At 39.3% G+C, this 17,815-nt stretch overlaps 1 protein-coding gene across 3 annotated transcripts in view; it reads right to left on the bottom strand.

The window, feature by feature from the left end:
* FAP (fibroblast activation protein alpha) overlaps positions 1-17,815 on the bottom strand; it is a 51,333-nt gene that overhangs the window by 11,963 nt on the left and 21,555 nt on the right. For all 3 annotated transcript variants that reach the window (XM_063318293.1, XM_063318295.1, XM_063318294.1), the window contains exons 12-20: positions 16,348-16,392; positions 14,279-14,383; positions 14,113-14,183; positions 12,373-12,426; positions 11,768-11,892; positions 7,777-7,824; positions 5,194-5,292; positions 1,344-1,413; positions 258-452 (exon numbers count right to left, since the gene is read on the bottom strand). In XM_063318293.1, the coding sequence (XP_063174363.1) occupies positions 258-452; positions 1,344-1,413; positions 5,194-5,292; positions 7,777-7,824; positions 11,768-11,892; positions 12,373-12,426; positions 14,113-14,183; positions 14,279-14,383; positions 16,348-16,392 (812 nt within the window). The remainder of the gene's footprint in view (positions 1-257; positions 453-1,343; positions 1,414-5,193; positions 5,293-7,776; positions 7,825-11,767; positions 11,893-12,372; positions 12,427-14,112; positions 14,184-14,278; positions 14,384-16,347; positions 16,393-17,815) is intronic.

Here is a 17,815-nt window from a genome sequence, read left to right as displayed (position 1 = left end):
CATTTACTGCCACATAAGTTTAAGTTTACTTTAAGTTTTGCCAAATTCCCAAATTTAAATAGTGTTCTAGTATGACTGTTAGAAATATTCTCATATGTACTGAATTGATAGTAAATAGTACAATTATATCGACTTCATTAACATACATTTCTTTAGCACCAAACATGGTCAGCATTGAATAAATCTCAGCTGCTATACATGGTCTTATTCCTAGACAGCCTATAATCTATGCTACAGCATTCTCTTCTTCTTCTTACCTTACAGCTGAGATTTGATCTTCAACTTCATAAACCCCAAGTTTTCGATAGACCGCATGCAACAGCTTATCACCTTGGAAAGCTGTTCCTCTACCATCCACAAGTGCCACCACAATTTCTTCTTTGCTTGCAAGATAGCTTATCCAGTTAACACTAAAGGTATCTTTCACATCTTGGCTACAAGGCCCTCCATACCTACAGGAAATATTAATGGAATTTAAAATATTCTACTTTAACATTGTAAGATGGTAAAATGTTTAATAAATATCATGAGAAAAATGGAATGACAAAGGGCTTCTTTGTTAGAATTTTGGAATTACCTTTAAGAGACATGATGACATACTGGTTAAAGTTTTTGACTATGATTGAGAAGACTACCCTCAGCCAAGGCAGCTCACTGGGTGACTTTGAGCCAATCACCCTCTTTCCTACATATCCCACAGAGCTGTTATGGGAAAAATTGAAAGAGGGATACTATAAATGTTATCTCCAGCTCCTGGAGAAATGAAGGCAGTAACTACTGCATTACTTTAGGCTATCCTGTTTGAGAAGGGCAGCCTTACATGGAGTTTTTCCTGAAAACTTTGCAAGTCACTCTTTTTAAAGCTTTAGATTTTAAAGTTATCGTGTAGCCAAATTCCCCAGTCCCACTTGGTAATCTAGCAACCCTGCTTTGGACCAGTTGCAGTTTTCAAACCCCTTTTTACATATTTGTAATAAACACTTCCCTTTTATTTTAGCACTTTATTGTTGTATCTGAGCTTGCTCCTGAGGCTGATGCTCATTCAGGTGTTTCCCTAATATGTGGACTATCACACACATGAAGAGTTCGTAGTTATAGAAGTAGGCAAACCTGGTAGTAGTTTGTAAGCTTTGGGGTGCCTCTTTTTTTGAAGATATATGTACAAATCTGTGTTAGCTATTTTTTAGGTAAGATAATTGGTAATGTAACCTATTTTACAGCAGTACCATATATTGATGTACCAACTATTGATGTCTTTGCAGTATATACAAGGTGATTATTAACAAGGTAAGTTGTTTTATATATATATAAAAGGGGAGGACAACTGAAGAAATGTTACATACACCTGTATAAGAAGAGGGTACTTCTTGGATCTATCAAACTTTGGAGGTAGAAACATCTTGTACCATAAAGCTAGAAGGAAAGAGAGAGAGAGAAAGAATGAATGAATGTATTTATAGCATAAGAAATGAATGTAATATTGGCCCTTTATCTAAGAATTATAGTTCGTTTATGTAAGCTCAATATTCTGTTAGGTTATGTGATTATTTCAAGAGCAAACATAGAAGTATCTTAATTTAGGGAATCAGATATGGTATCATTATTATTTGTAGGAGCAAAGTAGCAATTATTGTTGTATTAGTACAACAATTATTTGTAGTATTAGCAAATGATAATAAAAGCATTGGGTTTCCTTTTATAAAAAAGAGTACCCTAAGAAAAAGGAACTGGCAAACCACTTCTGAAATCTTACCAAAAAACTTCATGGACCTATTCATGTAGCCCTCAGGAGTCAAGATTGACTTGAAGGACCATAACAATCACAACAGTTACCAAAGAGGATAAGGAATGTATGCAGCTGAAATCTAATGCTACCCTTAAATGATATGCCACTGTAATAATGTGCAACACAGACTTTAAAATATACTGCTGTGTATGTCTTCATAAAGACTACATAGGATATTGCTTGGGAGACATATAAACCTGGTGTGGTGATATGGTGTGTGCGTGTGTGTGTAAAGATTCATAAAAATGCAATCCACAGATACTTGCTTCAATTCAAGTTACTAGCTAATTTATGTACTTGCTTATGTCCCTGCCTTTATCTCCCCTGATATTAAAAACATTTCTAATAAAAAAATTTAAGACACTTTTAGTGCTATATTGATTATAACTCCACTTAGGTATATATGAGTAGGTGGGAAAGAGTGTTCATATTTCATATATTTGCAAACTGATGAAATAGGATAAAACCTTCACCCATTTGCAATTACTAAACCTTGACTAAGATAAAAAGAAGAAACTAATGCCAAGTACATGAAGGAAGATATTCTAGATAACACCTGATGCAAGCACAGGCAGGCATTCAGATAATTAAATAAGGTTTTTTTTTTAAAAAACTAGGTTCCTGAGAATTTGATGGGGTTCCATGAGAGGCTAAGGGGAAAAAAATCACTCAAAAGCAGCCAGGAACATCCATGGCAATTTCTCTATGGTTCAGCACAAAGGGTGGGGCTTGTTATCTGACATTCTGAAGCTCCACCCCCAGGGTCATTTATGCTTACGACAACTCATCATTCTGTCTGAGGAGTGCTAGGAATTTATTTTTAATTTAACAGGTTCTGCAGCCCAAAAACATTTGAAAACCCCTGGACCATTGTGTTCATTACATATAAGATTAAATAGATTATTGGAAACCAAGTGGTAGCTAGTCCCTGCTAAAATGATATTGTGACTAGATTCACAAATCATGTTAAATCAGTGTGGATTACTTAAGTATTTTAACTGAATAAACTTGAATTGTATGAGTTTTTACAACACGCTAAGCAATTAATCATGGTTGAAAAACTACAGTAGCAGGTTCACACAATGTGCTATGCCAGAATTAAACAAACTAGATTATGGTTTAGTGCAAGATGTACAGCCAGCATATGTGTAGCTGTGACCACTGGAGGAAATACTATCTATATCCTCTGCATAAATGCCATCTGCTGAAGGCATCTAAACATTTTGAGGAAGGTGACAGCATAACGTTCAGAACAGCTCAAAGCTCCATCTGGTCCAATATCCTGTTTTGCACAGTGGCCAGTCAGATGCTTCTGAGAAACACTGAGAAAACAATGAAGGTCAGCACTTCCTCTTATGGGTTGTTCTCAAGCAACTAGTATTCAAGGCAACTGGGAGATTCCATCTAGCGCCATGACTATTAGCCACTGAGAGCCTTCTCTTCTCTTCTGTTTCCTTTAAAAACATCCACTTGCTGTTTGTCGCCACAATTTAACTGTGTGTTGTGTAAACAAGTCTATCCCAATTCCATTTTTATGGACATAAAAAACAAATTCTCCTTCAAGTTAAATTTGACTCCTGAGTCAGAATGCTCAGAGGAGTTCAGCAGCAATTCTTTCTTTCTAGAGGAGCCCAGAATGGACCCACTCCTTTGAAACTTTTTGAAGCCAACACACTGGCACAGCTCCTGTATGGAGCACAGTTAGATGTGTCAACTGTGTCACATTAAAGGGTCAACTGTGAGAAACGGGAGAGAGTCCAGCCTGGCTTCCCAAGAAAGTATTATTTCAGGTAGCAAAATGTGTGCTGTAAAAATTGAAACAAGGGCACGGCTGGGTGTATTCAGATATTCGCTAGAGCTCACTTTCTGCCCCCAGGTCTGCTACATCTTATCCTGTCAGATAAATATTATTCCCCTCAGAAATAATGGTGACTCTTAAATGAAGAATTCTTGACAAAGAATGACAAGCAGAATACACCAAGATGTCAGTTAGCACTCAGTTGGGGCACAGCAAATTTCATGTTAAACCACATTATAGCTGGCCCAACAATAAATTTCAGAGGGATTTTATACTATTGCAATTTCATATCTTACCATCAGCAGTGCTGGAGGGTAAATACTGCAAAATCCCCTATGCTTTGTCTTGTAAAAATGGAAGCATTGAATCATAGGATCGTGTTCTGTTTTACTGTAAGTTTTACTGAGATACAGGTGGTCCTCATTTAACGACCACTCGTACAGTGACCATTCAAACTTGTGACGACACTGAACAAGTGGTGGTTACAACCGGTCCTCAAAGTTCTAGCCATTGCAGCACCCCTGAGGACTGTTGCAGGGTCCTGTGGTCACGTAACCACAATTTGCGACCTTCCCTGCCAGCTTCCCACAAGCAAAGTCAATGAGGAAGCCAGCAGGAAGTTGGAAGTCATGATCACATAAGGTCCTCGCTTAACGATGGTAACCAGGGACTGCCAGAACTGCCATCACTAAGCAGCACAGTCACATGACATCGTACTTTACGGCTGCATCACTTAGTGATGGAAATTCCCGTCCCAATTACCGGCGTTAAGCAAGAACTACCTGTGCTCACAATGATTTACTAACACCTCTTCTTAATCCATTTCCAGGTTGGACAGAAGAATTCTATGTGCAACTTCCTTTGGCAGATTAAGATCCCAAGATAACACTTGTGGCTGCAGAGTTTGTACTGTTGACAGCAAAGTAGACTAAACATGATTGCAGGCCTTTTTATCATGCATGCCACATGGTATTTTGCATTACATACTGTATTTTCTTTTATGAAATCTGTGGTTTGTGATGCCTAATAAAGTTAGATTGAGAGACTGACTCCTAAGAACTTTATGACTTTGTCCATGTAGTTTTCTTGGCAACTATATAGAATTAGCTTGCCATTGCTGTGTTTCAGGTTGTTTTTCAACTTGCCAGTTTAGCCTACAGATCTGGGATTCCCTTGTGGTATCCTATCCAAGTATTAACCAGGCCTGACACTGATTAGCTTCCGAACTGGGACAAGATCAGCCAGATGATGCTACCTGCTATGATGAAAAACATTCTCCCTATTCACTTTCTCCAAGCATAAAGTTATACAACTCTTAACATGTCCTCTACTTCATTTTATTCTAAGTCAAAGAGGCATGGTGGAATTGCTCCAGTCTCCTCATCATTTTGATTGCACATCTCTGTGCCTTTGTAACTTATATAGTCTCTCTTTGGGCACAGCAAACAGGATTCTAGTACTTAATTTCTTAATACACTGCTGAAGAAAACACTCTACTGTCTCTTGATCTGAATTCAGATATCACACAGTAAGTTTTTAAATAGCAACTATTTAGTTCTTGTTCATACACTGAAAAATTAGGTGTGAAAAACAGCCTAAATATACTTACTTATACCATCCACTTCAAGTTTGTTAATCTTCTGTATTGGCAAACTGATTTTTTGCAGAGCAGACTCCAATTCTGCATTGTCTTCTAAGACTTTAATCTCTGTATATAAAAGTTTTGGATTAGCAATACATTTCTCATTGATTCTCTGTTCTTGAATTATTACACAATTGGATACTACCAAAAGATTAAATGTCAAGTCTATTAAAGTTAAATAAGTGAATTTCCTAAGTTCATAATTATGCAAATACCAAAAGCTTCATGATGTAACTGAAACAGAGTTGAGATTTTCCTAAGAAATATAGAAAAATGGGGTGGGGGGTAAAATTTCTTGGATTTAAGATTGACCTTATTATGGAGAGGTAAATTCAGTTTAAGTTTTTAGTTGACTGAAGGAAGTTTATCATGATAAAGTATGTATATCATGGCTTTGCTGTATGTATATTTAACCTGAAAAGCAAACAAATAAATAGCAAAGCCAATGTTATAATAGTTAAGAAGGTTCTTTGTTTTTCAGCTTTATGTGACATTTAGGGAAACTGCTGATTATGGATACCAAATGGTTTCTAACCTAAGTAGAATCTTGTCTTTTCTTTCTTGCAAACAGGACAATACTTTAGCTTTAGGTGAAGTGTAAACACATTTTACCACTCTGGCCATCAAAATCTATGGTCTTTCCCCCACTTGCACTTAACCACAGCACAAACATGCTCTGGCAATCTTTTTTTCACAGTCACTCGTGATGTTGCCTTCATCCCTTCTCCAGCCTGAGTGAGTTGTGCCTCTGTACCAGTGTTGAAGTATGACTTTTCCCCGTATGCTTACAACACCTAAGATTAGTCTCAAGGTATGTGTTTTAGTTAGACTGTGAGGTGACCAGGAAAGTAATGGTAAGAACACGGTGAGACTGCAAGGCAAAACTTGGCTATTGATCGCAACGAGGCGACAAGGCTAGGCTCGACTGGACTCTGTGGCAAGGTGACAAGACTGGACTCGGCAGGACCTTGTGGCAGAATGGCAAGACTTGACTGGGTTTTGTGGCAAGGCTCAATTTGGCTGAGCTTCAGGACAATGCAGCAGGACTCGACTTGGCTGGGCTTCATGGCAAGGAGGCAAAGCAAGACTCGACTGGATCTCTTGGCGAGGCGAGGCGACAAGGCAAGGCTCGGTTGGGACTCGCTGCAAGGTAGCAAGACAAGGTTCGGGAGGCTGGGAAGGGTCTGGTCCCGTAGCAGCTACAGGGCAGGGCTCTGAGAACGGTTCCGGCTTTTCTTCTCCGTTGGAAGCTGTTAGCTCAGTGGAACATTTGTTTCCAGCAGCCCGGTCCTTGCAATGGATCCTTTTTATTTTGTTCCCTTCGCACCGTTTCTCCTCAGAGCCAATTGGGCTTCCTTTTGCTTGGCGCGCCTTTCAGCTCGCCTTTCCCTTGCGCTGATTGGTGGCTTTGAATCCAGCTCTTGGTTTTGTCCAATTGGCTGCTCAGGACTTTCCCGCTCTGCTGAGTCACTCCGAGTTTTGATTTCCCCCATTTGCCTAGCATGGGTTTTGATTTCCCCTTCCTCAGCCTCAGATTCAGACTCGACCCTTACAGTATGTAAAACTGGTTAGGCTTGACACTCATTACCTTGGAGGGAAATCAGGTAACTGAAAGTGACGGGGAACAAAGGCAACAGAAACATTAAAAATATATATTTCAACATTTATAAGGCTGTCCAACTCAAACAGTGTGACTCTGGGTGATGAGAGGGACACTAGAAGGACTGGAAATAGAGCAAACGTCACGCCTACAGTTTTTGCTGCCTCAAGGATGGGTGGAGAGGACTTCAACTCAGAAGGAAAGTTTCTGAGGCTGATAGACAGTTTGCTCATAAAAAATTCTAGGTCACACCAGGACTTTGAAAGATAAGAGATAAAAAGGAAGAAGGCAGAGTTATATTTTTTTAAATGCAGGACTGGTGACTCTCCATTGATTTTTTTTTGGGCAATGTATTCAACTAGCTGGACCAGATATTAACTTGGGATATAACAAATGTGCATTGGAGATAATATCATGATGGCATCTATGGATGCTTCAGTTATCCTTTTGGATCTGAACTGGTTATTCTTTGAGTTAGTGAACGTTATACTGCTATAACAGTCACTCCCCTGCTGTGTTCATTCAGTCCTAAACATACTGTAGGTCTGAAAAGGAACTTTTTTTATTTTCTGATTGCTATAACATTAAAAATTAGTGATTTAAGGAAGAAGATCTACCTTTTGGAAAATATTTTATGAAAACGTTATGACAACTCAGACAAGCTGAGTGAGAGTAATTTTTGGAACCATATTTGGGCAGAAATGATCAAAAGGATTTCCAGGTAAAATCTGCAATTCTTTTTACTTCTTATGTATTGCCTGACCTCTGGGTACCTTTACTGGATGTAAATTCCACCTACTTCAGTAGTACATATTCTTACTTAAGTGTGCCGAAGGTATATTTAGACATCCATTCCAGTGATTGTAAATGGATTTATTCCTACAAAAGTATGCCCAGAATTTCATTCTTATGCTGTAATTAAGCAAACAAACAAGCATCATAAAAGGTACCTTTGTTATGTCGGTTATCATATATAGTAGAAATGGGGATGCCTGGGCCTGTAGTAACGATTAGAACAAACAGGGAATCTACATTAAACAAAATATCTGAAACATATAGTTACTACTGAAAATAATTTCATTGCTCAGCTACTTGCCCATCTACATTCCTATTTGTTAATCACTCACAGTTTCTTTCACATTTTAATTTGAGCAAACTGCAAAGCCCAGTTGGGTGTTAGAATGACATCAGATCTAAAGAGACTTGCATTCACACTGGAGGTAAGTCCCTCAGTGTTCATCAATTCCCTTTCCTGTTGCAGCTGTTGCCTCACATTCGGTGCAGTTTTGGGCAGTCCTGCAATCTTCATGGGTAGATTTGGGATGATGCGCTCAACAGCTACAGAGGGAAGGGGAAGGTCAGAAAGGGTAGTTGTTTGAGCAAATGCATTCTGATTTCTACATTTCTTATTCTTCTAATAGGTTTAGCCTGGCCCAGAATAATAGTGGAAGACAGGAGGCACTATACTGAGCTATTATAGTCATGTAGCTATTTTGCAGCCAGCTTGTTGTCCAAATGGGTAGCTTTGTCTACAGCTTAAATGTCTGTTCCTTCCAGATCAGAAGCAATTTTTTTTTGCTTTTTTCTCTATGCTCATGAGTTTCCAGCACAAAAGGCCATGGTGGGAAAATGATGAAACATGCATCACAACATCACAGCACAGATGCAAGTATGTAAGTCAGGTGGTTTGTCTCATGACACACACGCCTCCTTTTGTCCCCTGCAGATGCCCTAATATTTCCATGATCCTGCTTCCTTCTCCATTCCAGCTGCCAGATTCCTTCCCTCCCTCCCTCTCTATTGTATTTATATGCTGCCACCAAAAAAACAACAACAACCTCTCAGGATGTGCTGGCAAGTTATTCCAGCCCTCATCATTCTGCAGATGGATTACTAAAATGTGCTCTACTTGAAGCAAAAAGCAACAGATCCAACCCACAAACGTCTGAGTTCATATTATAGAGAACACTGTCCAGTTCCATGGATTCCACAGGTACAAGAAAATCCCTGATAATATACAGTAGGATGCAGTAAAACCTGGAAAGTATTTTCACCTTGCTGCTCTTACTGCCACAGTTTAGGCCTTAAATTGGGCTTGTACCCATGTTCGGATATGTTAATTTTTTTCTGCTACTAATGCTCTAGATGTCTCTGCTGTTACTTCATTCCTAAAGCTCCTCCATGAATCATGAGGCACCAAGGATTGGTGCACAGAGAGGGGTCACTTGGGGAAAATCTCTTCTTGAAAGCACTGTGGAACAGCTTGCCTGGGGGCTAAGAAATTCCCCAAGAGCTTTCTGGAAGACTCCTGGGCAGACCATCCTAATTGGTCCTCCCTCGATTAGTGATGGTGGCAAGCTTCAGGATGACTAGGCCCCCTGGTGTATGATCTTGGGGGATTTCAATCTCCATGCATTGACATGGAGATTGACAAAATCTTACAGAAATGTCTTCCACATTCAATTCACAGATTAATTATTTCATGGTGAAAACTAGGTCTATGATACGTCTGTTGTATGAGTCAGAAGATCTCCTGGGACAAGGTCATTAAATCCTGAACCACCCCTGGCCAGGCTGCAATGCATGGAGATTGAAATCCCCCAAGATCATACACCAGGGAGACTCAACCACCCGTTGAGTAGCTCAGAAGGAATGCTGCTAAGCAGCAGCCCTAACTTGTCTTTAATGCTCAGCTTCAAATATTTGAGGAGCAGGGCATCTTGTCACCTCTAAGGTTTTCCTCAATAAGGAGGTCTTATTACAGAGACAGCTGGCATTTTTAGTAGCAGCTAGAGACCAAGGCTTCCAGCAATTTGGCATCAAGGCTCACAGGTCAAGGGGTTAGGGCCAGAAGTGAGGACTGGCACCAAAATGCCCACCTTTCTTCCCCTGCAACAGCCATCCCCAAAACCTCCCACCATATCTTTCTCATTCCATCATTGCGTAAATCTTTCCCAAGCCTTTTTTTCCCAATATGTAATTTTCATGGCCCATTTAAGTTCTGTCCTCTCTGGAGGATCTATACTCCATCACTCTATGTGATTACCTGGTTACCTGGTCAGTTGTCACTCTAACCCAGGGTTTTTTAACCAGGGTTCCGTAGAACCCCAGGGTTCCGCGAGAGGTCACTAGGGGTTCCCTGGGAGATCACGATTTATTTAAAGAAGTATTTCAAATTCAGGCAACTTCACATTAAAGAGGTAAGTTTCATTATTTTTAGTTTAAGGACACTGTTAATGCATACATACAGGCCTACACATGAAACAAATATAATTTTGTAACTTCTGGCCTATATTTGAACCTGAATGTACAGGGGTTCCCCAAAGCCTGAAAAATATTTCAAGGGTTCCTCCAGGGTCAAGAAGTTGAGAAAGGCTGCACGCCAGACCCATACACCCACATCACAGACTCAAACAGTTCCTTTTTCCTATTAGCATTGGGAAATGTAATTCTCTCTGTGTGTATGGGGTGGCAACTGTAGCAAGAGATGTCTGTGTGTGTGTGTGTGTGTTTGTATACCAGCAGTGCTGCTGAAAATAACCCAAAATATTAACCTTTGCATACTATACAGTTCTCTTCACTCTCCCAGATGAGAGATATCTAGCTAATGGTTTCATAACTCAAGCACAGAATTAACCATACACAACAGAATCTGGATAAGTTGTCTTAACTCATTTCTCAAGGTGAGCACATTCCCTGTGTGACACATCCTTGGCACAGATGAATGATGGAAGTTATTATTTAGTTATGTTTGCATTTTTGCTAGTGATATAGTCATTATTTGCATGCTTGAACAGATCATAAATATATGAGAAAAACAATACAGTAACTATTTTCTCCCTAATATGATCCTAGTAAAATGTACATTGCTATCCAACTGGCAGTTTCATTCATCCATACTAATCTACCAGTAATGATATAGCCATATTTTTCTCTTTACAGCTGATCTGCATAATTTATTTCATAATTTATTTTATTTTTACTTTGGTTTGGATTTTAAATTCCATAACAAGCAAAGAAACTACTTTCTTGACTTATTTTAGGAAACCCTCTAACACAGAGCATCTATCTGACAGAGCCCTTCCTGATTCTATAAAGTCAGAGCTCAACTGAAGAACCCTTGCACAGGGTGAAGGAAGTCCTAGGTTCAGTCTCTAGAAGTCCCAGAGCAGGGGAGAAAAGCTCCTGTCTGAAACCATGGACAGATGCCTCTTATTCTCAGTAATCCATGGTTTAATGGTCCCACATTCTGATGACATAAACCAGCTTCCTGTATTCCAAATCTTGTCCATGTCAGCTTTAAACTCCCATGCCAAGACCTACTCATTCCTCTAATCAGAGGCTGTGGCCTTAATTTGTATTAGCAGTTTGCTTCAAAGGTTGAATGATGCTGCTGCCAGATCATACTTTCAGCATCTTTGCCATTTCATAACTAGAAAGTGAAATAGATGATTTATAACCTTTAAATGTGCCATCCTAATTTTCCAAATGATTATTTAGACTATACATTACATTACCTTTATAATAGATAACTGAATGACATTATTTTATAAAGGATACACACACACACACACACACACACACATATGTATATATATGCATGCATGCATGATTAGTTCTCTACCCACCAGGCCCAATCCAGAGAGGGAATCTCAGTCCAGATACAGGATTCCAAACATTAGAACCATCTATCAGCAAGGGGGAGAATTGTTCACTGGTGAAAGCCCATAGTAAACAATCCCTGCCTCTGCCAGCTTCTCTAACTTCTGGATGGTGCTCTCTGTATCCACATGTGTAAGGTAAATACCATGATTTTCACTGGGGCTTAGTCCCAGATAAGTGTACCTAACATTGTACGCATTAAGGTGCTCTGAAGTAGAAGTGGTGAATTGTGACTTGAGATAGCTATTGGGATTTTATTTACCCACAGATTTGACATACCATAACAGATTAATGCATAATAGTTGGCATTATCACTGAATCTTGCTGCATAATACTGGCATCTCTCTTTTCTTAAATTGCAAGTAATGCACTGCTTTGTTACGGGATTTCTTCCAATGTTAATTCTGTAAAAAAGGCAGATTTAGAACAAAAGTTCAGTCTATATCTGGAAAGATCTTCCCAGTCTCTATCAGACCTCTCCAGTGTTTCCTTACTAGAGGGGGTGTGGAGTTTGGATATGATGTTCAGACAGTACTTTTCATATGGACTAGTATGTTAAAAACTACCAAAATATAAACACTTTATGTGGAGTATTGGCCAGTATGCCTCCAATATGTCCAACACTACTAAATTAGATCCAACTTAATACTCTTTATATATATGAAAAATGGGATAGTGATTATTCCTTGAAATCCATGGCCCAAAGTAACTACATAGTTCTGATGATCAAGTTGGTGAATGGTACCCACTAACAGGATTTATTTATGTTGCGATGAAGACTACTAGGAATTTAGGCTAACTTGAGGCACTCCTTACCATTTTTACACTTAATAGTAAGGTTTATTAGTAAGGTTTGTATTGCAAGCATTCTGATGGTAACTTACTTGTAAATGTTTCTTCTTCCTGGGTAACCTTCAAATTCATTGCTTGAATAAAATCTGAAAGGCAACACCCATTAGCAAATAAACTATGATTTCACTGAGGAACAAAAGTATGGTGCTATTTATTATGAAGGATTCTGTTAAAAATGCTCAAACAGCATGAAACGTTCCTATTCAGAATTCCAGCCAGCCAGGAAGTTCCCCTTCTTCCCAGGTTCTTGTTTTTCCCCAGGCCTTCTATGCCTACTAAGTGAGGTTTGTTTTAATTTCCCTTCTTCTGTTTTCTTGTAAACCTTTGGAATTGCCAGCCCTTTGAAGTAGACTAGGTTAGGAAACAGACACCAAAAGAACAAGGGTGTAATAACAGAATTTTGAAAGCCCGATGGAGATTCTCTCTCTTTCCCCTCTAATATCAAAGAGAATCAAGGCAGGGCAATCTTGAGTTTCTTCCTCACTCCTTCCTCCCATTCAGGCTAAGCTGGTGTTTAATTAACAGCTCTTGAATTCCTTCTTCAAGGCCATCTCCATATTCCTCTATAGGATTCCCTGAAGATGCTACCTTCATCCTTTTGTGTGGGTGGTGCCTTTTGGCCATGTAAAGATCCTCATTCATAAAATAAGTTTGGTATAAACATTTTACTAGGCCGTTGAAGAAACAGACAATGGAATTCTTAGAAACCCCAGAAACCTTAACATGTAGCAGCATGTTGGCTACCTGCCATCTTTGGAACCTGTACCTTTTTGTTTTCTGACTCTGCTACAGAGGGGGAAACACAACACAGGATTTTTTTCAATGTTTACAGAGAAAGAGGGGCTTGCAAAATCTCTCTCTCTCCCCCAGGATATTTACCTTTGCATTTAAGGAGGATGATTGGATAATTTAAAACTCCTAAAGTTATGAGTTCATGTTATTAAAGAATCCAACACATATTTATTCAAAAATAATTTTTACTATATTATTTTGGGCATATACACATACACAGACACCTGTATTCTGAATTCCTATTCATTAAGAGACAGATTTAGGTTCCTATATTGCACTAGGCGATGGCTTGATTTATCCCAGTTTTTTGAATATGCCAAGATTGGCTGAATTCATATATCTTGTTAAGCCATAAGTCAAGGCTAAGATCAAACCTTAAAGTAACTGAGGTCTCTCTGACTTAGTTTTTAACCAGATCAATATGTGAACACCTGTTGGTATGGAGCTCCAAGTCCATCTCCCAAACTGTGGTGCTCTGCAAAACGGATTATAAAAAAAAAATCCATGAGAGTACCAAGAGGAGGAAGAAGGGGCTGGGTTTCATTCAGTAAACAGTGGGACAATTTGATCGCTGTTTCTGTGAGGAGGCTTTATATGCAAAGCCATGTAGGCTTACCAACAAATTGGAATCTGCTACTGTGCTCAAGCTTAGTAATACAACATATAATTGTGATTATATTCTTGATTAAGATGCTGTTAGACACTTCTAGTCATGGCCAATGTTCATGACTGGATGCACAAGATGAGGGAGGGGGAAATTCTTCTGTCTTCACTCTGCAGGCTAAATCCAACATTAACCCCTTTCCAGGCTATAGCTGTTTAGGGGAATCCACTGTATCTTGTCATCTGGAAAGACTCTCAAAGACCTTTAAAAACGGGGTTCAGCTGCAAGGCTAATGGAAAAATCATTCTTGCATTCTTGCACATAATTTCCATTGACAGGCAACATAACCAGCATACCGTGCATGTGGGATACTTACATTGCATCATCTGTTACTCTATAAATATAGGTGGCCTCCCACTCTCCACTAGTGATCTGGATTGCTTTTTCCTACAAAAACAACACATTTAAAGTCAGGTGCTTTATTCTGCAGCACATCTCTTGCAAGGTAGGTGAACTTCAGATGAATTCTTTGTTTGACATACCACCGAGTCTGTGATGTAATGAATGTGTTTGTAACCATTCTGGTCACTAAAAATTTTGTAGTAGGACACGGCATCTGAAGTGAAAGAGGGTGCTGAAACAAAGAACTGAGAGAGAGAGAAATTGAAACTGTAGGTGAAACAGAAATTAATACCCTTTGAGACATGTAAAATTACGCAGAATACAGCAATGCTATCTGATGTTACTAGAATTTTTTTCCCTTGTCCCATTAAGTGGAACATTTCTACTTGGAGGTAAGCCCCATCAGGTTCTCAAAACGATAAATGGATGTCTGTGACACCCCCCTCCCCAAAATAAATTAAATCTTAATAAACAAATAATTACACAGCCATGCTTGGTGGGAAGTTTTGACAGATGGGTAGACCCACAGTTTAGCTACCTTTATGAACTCATGAGAGCTTTTCTCTGTGTTTTAGCTGTGCAAGTCTGCAGTGGGACCGCCCAGGCAAAGCTTGGTTAACTCTGACATAAAGCCAGAGCACTGTCAAAACTCCCTTCTGGCTTTGCTCCCTGCTTTACAATGCCAACACTCGCTCCGGACTTTGTTCCCCACCTGCCATAGGTTAAGCCATTGCTCAAAACCTGCAGATGCTTTACTCTCCACTTGGCCTGGGAAGCTGGTCGCTGGCTTGCCCAGGCAAAGTGGGGGTCACAGCAAGAGTGAATTCTAACACCAACTTCATGTAGATGGCTTTGTTTCGGTTTTTCTGAACCCTTCATAAAGTGTGGTGCTCTTAAGCTGAGGTGATGTCATTTTTCTAACTTGGGACTGTTTCTAAACAATTTGCCCCTACCAGCAGTGCCACATGTACTGTAGAGGGCTCTGCGCCAGCTGTACCAAAGCCTTTGTAGCCCTAGAGGAACCAGCTGCCTTTCTTTCCCCTTCAATCCTTTTCTCTATTCTGTTGTCAGTAATAATTTTAGCATCTGATGACGTGGCCCACAGAAGATGTCTGCTTCTCTTTAAGTTACAGAAGGTGTTTTAGACCCTGCTCTCTAGCTGCCTGAAAGATTCTCCCCAACAGCCAGGTGGGACATAAATGGAAAGGAACAAGTACAAACAAAGTACAAGTGTGGCCCAAAATGCATTTCTAGAGGAAGCAAATGGCTTTGCTGAGCACTGGAGAAAGAAGGCAGGATGATTTCCTCAGCTGGAAGTCTGCCCACTCAGATGCCCCTAGCCTGGGTTTCTTCACTACTTGGTCTCCTGAGGCAACTGTGCAGGATACCAGGATTACTTATATCAATATTGCAAGACCTGAAAACTATTTTCCAGGGATAATTTAAGGGGTAATTTTTAGCTAAACACCCCCCCCCAATTGGTTAAGGGCCCAGCTATTAGTAGGACCCCTTTTTCCATTATGAACATTTTGAGATACTGAAATATGCAGTAGATGCCCTTTTAAAAATTCCCATTTTCAGATTTTTTTTTTTTTTTTGGCAGACATATGGGAATGGGTCCTCTCTTTTATCATTTCATTTTATGATTGATCAATTATGGCATGCACTCCCTGGTAGTTGCATTTAGTTCCTGTCCTCCTTCTTTAAGTAATTTAAGATGCATCTTTGCATCCAAGCCCTCTGATACATTTAAGAGTGCTTTTGTGTTTTGGGAGCATTGCTAAAGTATGTTTTAATTGTGTTTTTGTTTTAATATTTTTATTTGTATATTTTTATTATATTATTAGCTACCTTGATTGTCCTGTTTGGATGGAAATGTTGCTGGTTATTATTATTAATAGTTATAATAATCACAATAAATAATGGATATATTGAGTTTTTTTATGCTGAAGAGAAGGAAAAAATGGGAATGTGTTGCAATTTTTCTATTTATATATACAATTTTGTAACATTGAATACATCTCTCATTTCTTCCATTTGACTTGATTTCTATTTATGCTTTAAAGGCCATCTGGACTTGTTGTCATTAAATAAAATCAGTTTTCACTGAAATCTTATAGATGCATGGTTAAACAATAATGAAATGTCAAGAAAGGAAAACATAATTATTATGATAACACCAAAAGTTGAAGGAGCATAGAAGCCATACTCCACCAGCCCATCCTGTATGGCTCTCTTCTATGTGCTGCCGATTCTGCCAAATAAAAAGAAAGCAGCAAGGTTGGGATGTAAAACAGAAACCTGACATATTCATGCTGTAGAGTTTTCAATCGCAAAAATTAGAAAATGAGGACCTATTCAAACACAGGCTACTTCCTCAGTAACAATTTGTAGCATACTCTAGTGCCATCATTGTATCGGCACAGCAATGGCTATTGCATGGCAAAGTCTTTGCACTTATCTACCTGTATAGAACCCTGTGTAAAAACCTGAACGTTTGCTATTAAAAACCAGGACCCTCAGTGATAGTCCAAAAGCATCTTGCGAACAATTCACTTTCTAAGTTTGTAGTGTAGTGTAGCTCCAGCATTCTCAAAGCATGCATGTTTCAGTTGCTTAACATCCTGACCACTAGATGAAACTAAATTATTAGGCAGCTATAGCTGACAGTGCAGCCAAACATTGATTTAAACCAGCGTTTCTCAACCTCAGCAACTTTAAGATGTGTGGACTTCAACTCCAGAATGCTGGCTGGGGAATTCTGAGAGTTGAAGTCCACATGTCTTAAAATTGCTGAGGTCAAGAAACACTGATTTATACTTAAATACAGGTTTACGTATTTTTGATGAAACCTTTCCTGCACAATACTTTCATTAATTCAGTCTCTAACAAAGATACTCTGCGTGTTTACATTCTATAACACTGAACTTCCTCAACAATCAGATCTAAAAAATGTCTCCTTCAGGGGCTCAGTATTGCACTGCAGTTCATAGTAACTATAGTTTTACTGAACATGGAGGTGGTTTAGGAAGCTCCATTCATTTGGGTTAGCAAATTACAGTATAAAATACAGTCAAACCAGCATCAACAAGTAGTTGTCAAGAGGCTTCCTGAGCTGCTACTACTCTTGTCCAGGTATCCTTTTCCAGTGTTCGAATTAGCCCTCTATGGCTACCGTTGTGATTTCTTATGGTGTAACACATGATGGGCTCTACTATTACATCCACTTGCCCTTCCCTGTGATTGTACAGAACTATTTCAAAACTGAAGGGGGGTGGGGATTGCTTTCTGACCAGGGAGGTACCAGGATGTGGGCACAGGAAGACTGCATACCAGCTGCACTTCATAGAGTGTTATGGGACAGATTTTAGGATGAGAAAAAGTTGCAAATGTAGCTTCCTGCATGGAGCCTGTGTTAAAAATTTGACAACCCACATGGTTTCCTGGTAAGGCTGTTCCCATAGTTATCTTCCAAATATTTTAACAGAGCTTTCAAAGCAATGGTATGATGTCTCTTCCTTTGCTTATTTCTTTGTGAAATTCCTTTCATTCAACTAAATTAAAATAAGCTCAAGGGATAGACACACAAACCTCTGTAGGATTCTGTAGGATTGCTTATGCCTGGCAACTTGAGGAAGTGTAGGACTGCCCATCAAGGCTGCAAGAGTCTGGATGAC

Source organism: Candoia aspera, chromosome 1 (assembly GCF_035149785.1).
Source record: "Candoia aspera isolate rCanAsp1 chromosome 1, rCanAsp1.hap2, whole genome shotgun sequence".
NCBI lineage: Eukaryota > Metazoa > Chordata > Lepidosauria > Squamata > Boidae > Candoia > Candoia aspera.
The sequence above is the reverse complement of the archived record's forward strand: the minus strand, read 5'-3'. Positions and strand labels throughout refer to the sequence as shown.